The 5,512-nt window shown below is 35.3% G+C and overlaps 1 protein-coding gene across 1 annotated transcript; it reads left to right on the top strand.

The window, feature by feature from the left end:
* The first annotated feature begins 1,613 nt into the window (after positions 1–1,613).
* LOC101737118 (uncharacterized) lies at positions 1,614–5,512 on the top strand. The gene has a single exon (XM_004929595.4). The coding sequence runs from the start codon at positions 1,760–1,762 to the stop codon at positions 2,438–2,440; it is 681 nt and encodes a 226-aa protein (XP_004929652.1). The 5' UTR covers positions 1,614–1,759; the 3' UTR covers positions 2,441–5,512.

A 5,512-nucleotide genomic window follows, 5' to 3' on the forward strand; every position in this document is an offset into this window, starting at 1 on the left:
GTAAATAAAACATCGAATGTTAAACTAATTCTTTTATAATACAAAAAACTTAAGAATTATTTTATTGAAAATAGAATTCATTTACTTAAGTAAACAAAAAAAAGATTTGTGGTGTCGTTGGACACCGGATAGGAACGAAGTTCCTTATTATAAAAATATTAATTATAAGTTCTATTCGAGGTATAAAGAAAATAAAACTGGAGGCTTCGCAACAACCCACGGTCATTCGGTAACGTGCAAACTTATTGTGGTACACTTCATTCACGGTTGTTTGCATAAGAGTTAGTGTATTGCGCAAACGAACGCTCTGAGATCGTGGTCAATGAATGATAAAAAAATATGTTATTTTTTTTACGTTATTACAAAGCTAAGTCGTACACTGTGTGCATTAAATAATAAATAAATATACTAATAAAAATCTTACGTTACGGACGTTTTTTCCCGGTTAGGGTACCCCTGCGCATCGTCTCATAAGGAACTTCGTTCCAAAAACATTGCACGCATTATGCATTTAAATACTTCCACCACAACATTCGTAGCCGGTATCGGGCAAAGCGTAATGCACTGGATCTGGTTGGGGTCCTACACGGCTTACTAAGCTGTGTAGCAGGTGATTTATTTTTCCATGTTCTGGTCCTCTCAATTTCAATTCACTCTCATTCAACTTCCAACCGTATTTCCAGTTTTCACTCTCCATGTACAGATACTTATCGTCTGGACCTCTCTTATTCCTCATATTTAAATATGATTTTTTACTTTCTTTTAATATATCTTTTTCTGAACTTGTAGCGGCTATCATTGGAGGTTGGATTTTTCTAACCGTTTCTACCTTAGCTAATAAATAATCTGGAACTGGTTTTCTGAATCTATGGATTACGGCAGAAACGTGGTCTCGTGTGATAGCTTCCATGCCACTGATCATAGTAGCTTCGGCGATATCACTATGAGTATAATTCTTAGTATCTACTTTTAGCGTAGCGCATTTCTCTATCTTTTCCTTGTGCAGATTAAACCACTTAGCACGTAATCTGCTTTCTTTTTCGTAATTTTCTATGAGAAAATTAATAACTTTAGGGTTACTTACGTCCATAAGTGGCATTATGAAATATTCTGGATGACACTTCGTTCTCAGCTCGTCTAACCAAATAAACTTACTGACTTAACTCAGTTAGTCTGGAATTTGTGCTCTGTATAAAATGCTTAGTGTAAGCAAAACTTTGCTATATAATCCACGTAACAATTAAATTCTTTTTGACACGATTGCTTAAAAATGTAGACCATAGAAAATATACTATACGTACTCTTTGCTTATAAACGTCAATCAAAATTTTGTGTATATTTTTTCTGTTCAAAAAGCTCATTCGTTAAAATAGAGGACAATACGGACGTTTTAAACTTATCCATTTGCTAAGAGAATATATTAATAACTTAATTTATTCTCATATCTATTTCAGTGTATAAGTATTCAGTTAAATACCATATTTTAAATTTTAAAATTGATTTGTTGTTTTCACACATCTAACTGAAATATAGTTATAAGCTAGTTTGACAGACTTGAAACTTCTTGAAACGTTCTGGCCTATTACTAAATTATCTGATAGGTACTGAAATTGTCATTATTTGTCATTTCATTAAAACGTAGCCATTGTAGATATACATTTGCTTTTATGATAATATTTCTGTTTGGACAAGTTTACAGTAATTTATTACTTGTGATATATATGTTGTTTAGTTTGAAATACGTACTAAGAGTATAAAAATGCCTCTTGTCGATATTACGAATCCAGATGTAATAAAATTTTTAATCGAGAACTATGACAAAACAGCGCTTTTGCGAATGAAATGGAATCGTATACATTCCAATAAACTGAAAAAAGCCGCTACCCTCAATCGAGAGCCAAAAGATTATTTTGAATCAGACGTTTTAGAAAATGTAATGATAGGAGGGATGGCAACCATAACAAGAGATCACGAGGTAGCCGGATACAATAGAAGACGTAAGCCTATACGTGATGTAAAAGAGATACCAGGAATATCGTTTATCAAAAAAGGTAATTCTATAGTAGACGTCGGCCTGGGCGATCCTGCTGAAGATCCACGACTGAAGCGATCAGATACAGATCTTTCGGCTGATCCTATAATGAGACCGGTTCCCCCAGAACAGAAGGCTATAATTTACAAGGACATACCGAATTTCGGAAGAAAGGTATATCTGTCGAAGAGAAGCAAAATAGCTCCAGAAGCCAAATACTACTTTAATGAATGTAGCGGATGGGTATATGGATGGAGATTGGAAGACAGTTTCTTTAGAAGAAACCCGCATAGGTGCGGCCGTGTGTGGCGTTTAACCAGAGATGTGAAAAGTCGTACTGGACCTCATCCAGATCCTGACCATTACAAAGATTCAGACCCTCCAGGACCTACAAAATGTTTGAATTGATTACTTTACAAATTTTTTCCTTCCTTTCAATTTTCGTACCTTGATTATAAGTATTCGCTCTGTCTTCGACATCATCGTCAGCAACATTGCATGTGAACTATACCTATATTATATTAAGATCGTCAGGATTTTCTTTGTCGAACTAGATCAACAAACAAACTCACAGACATCATGGTGTTGATGATCCTGATAAATTTTAGGCCGATTTCCGCAACAGTTTCTGCTAATAAATTACCGATACGCATGCCTTACTTAAAATTCAAAATAAAACATAAAAAATGAATCACTAATACCAAACGGATAACTTATTTTCTAAATATAGCTTAATTTTGAATTACCTTGGATGAACATGCCATCACAGACTTTGAAACATTAAACTTGCAATATTAATTATATTGCTTAACGGTTGTACTATTATTCTTCAAGCCGAAACGCAAAAGTCCGCAAAACTGCTACATATAATTATGCAATACAAAAGAGTTCGCTGAGTTTGTTTTGCTGATTCATCTCAAGATTGTGGATTCTTTTAGAATAAATTTGGATATTCAACAAGTACTATGAAGTCAATCTACAATGAAGTTTAAGTTGAAATTAATTTAAATGTGCTTCGCGGCAGAAATTACCGCGAAATTATAGTGGTACTTACCCGTGCACACTCATTATACCACTTAGCACGAGTATATACCACTCAACTCGACTTGGGCGCTTGGGCGCAGGTTGTTGAGTGACTAGGGTCTTTATTGTCGATATATCTCACCTAGGTGGAAATCCGGCAACTTTCTCCTAATCATAAAAAATCACTTAAGGCTTCGTCAAACAGAACGCATAATTAGCGCACGTTAGAGCGCTACGCTATGACGCCGAGACGTGTTGTACTACAATGGTAATATACTGTCAAACAGAGCGCCAGCGCTAGCAGTCGCAATGCTCTGTCGCGGCGTTAGGACGCTTTGACGTCAGGCGTTGTAATTTTTTACAAATTTTATTTTAGCGTCCGAGTGAATGTGTGTTAAAATACTGGATAATGTCTGAAAAATTAATAGAATTAGTTAGGAAATACCCATGCTTATACAATACGAAGGATAATTCTTATAAAAATGTAACAATTAAGATAAAATTGAAGGAACAAATTTCTGTGACCGTGATAGAGCATATAAAAGTAACAATTCTTCCACATCTGAATCACTCGACATCTTTTAAATTTTCACACTGCTATCGAAAGGCGCTATGATTTGGCGAATGCGTTGCGTCAAGGAGCGTCGGACTCAAGTCAATTTGTGTGACATGACACACGAAGAGCGCGACGTTAGAACGCGACGTTAGAACGCGACGCTATAACGCAGCGCTAAGTATGCGTTCTGTTTGACGAAGCCTTTATACTATCGCTAAACTACGGTACGGTAATACATCATTATGACATTAGTTAAACCGATTAACATCCGCTTAGGTCACGCTCAAATCATACGGTCTAATAGCAATAACATTATCGTTGGTGCTAATTACCCGCCAAAAGTCGCTTGTCAACTAAAGTCGAACGAGACTAATACCGCAACTAGTCACAGTATCATTGTTAATCGACTCCCAAATTAATCAGAAAAAACTTACCGCCTTCAGTTTAATAAGCTATATTTTATCCGCATCGATTAATTATCTACCGTCGACAACCAAGTGCAATAAATGTTCATACTCAGTGAATTATTTTATTGCATTCGTATCAGGCGATACCACGGTGTTCGAATCCAGTAGGCAAGTCCCAATTTTTCTAATAAAATACGTACGATTAACTTCCGCTGTAAAAGAATAATATCGTATAATAAATACCAAACCTGCAAAATTTTAATTTGCGTAAGTAAGACGTATTCTGATTCCATACGGGTAGGTACGCCGCCCTCCCTATATCTGCCATGAAGCAGTAATGCGTTTGGGTTTGAACGGTGGGACAGGCTTTGTACTGTAAAACTTAAGACCTTCGAACTCATCTCTCAAGACGCATAGCGGCATTCACGTTAAAGATGTCTATGAGCCCCGGTAACCACTCAACACCAGGTGGGTCGTGAGCTCGATCACCCATCTAAGCAATAAAAATAATTAAGATATAAATTGGGTACATAATAATATCTAATTGCGAAATAGGATCTCCAATAATTGTGATTACATTTAAAACTCGGCAGTAAAAAACGTGAGCAGTAAGTACCTGTTATAAACACTAAAAATATACATAAATATTCATTTGTTAGAACTCATTACAACATATTTTTATAAATGTTATCTGTCAGTTCGACTTTTCATGTTATTTACTTCTAGGTTTGTGTACAATATACATAGTTATAGCGTAGGTTTTATTTTACTTTAAATATTTAATACCATATTTAAAAATAAATTGTAATGCCACTAGATTATTCAAATCCATATATAATTAAATTCTTAAGTGAAAACTTTGAAAAAGAGACTAAAAGCCGTGTAGCCTGGTTCATAAGAAATCATGAGGAAATTTCTAAAAGGCTTAAGTTTTCAGCAAATTACAAAGGATACCACTTAGAAGATGTTATTCGAAAACCAATAGAAATGTTACTAAGAACCCTTTCTAGGCAACATTTAGAAAATAATGTTAATCGTCGAAAAGTGGCCCCTCAACAGGATCCTATAAAATTTACGTACAAAGTTCATAGGCCAAAAAATGATACACAATTCTGCAGGTTTATAACAGAAACTATTAACAGTTTAAAAAACGATGAAATTATGAAACCAGTTGAAGCTGAAGTACAAAAAATGTTATATGGTGATTTACCAAATGGCGGACGAAGTCAGTACCTCATTGCAAGAAAAATGAAAACACCCAACGAAAAATACTATTCAGACCAAACTACAAATCAATTAATAGGTTGGAATTTTTCTGATCACGAAGGACAAGGTCAATCAGAATACGGACGTAAATATTCCCTGAGTCGCGCGAACAGTCGCAGCGGTCCACAGCCAGATCCATGCTACTATCAGCAACCTGCTAAAAACCCATATTCAAAATGCTTAGATTGAAAAGTCGGTGTAACTTCAATAAAGTCTGTGGCATACCTA

The sequence above is a fragment of the Bombyx mori genome, chromosome 21 (assembly GCF_030269925.1).
Source record: "Bombyx mori chromosome 21, ASM3026992v2".
In the NCBI taxonomy this organism is placed as follows: Eukaryota; Metazoa; Arthropoda; class Insecta; order Lepidoptera; family Bombycidae; genus Bombyx; species Bombyx mori.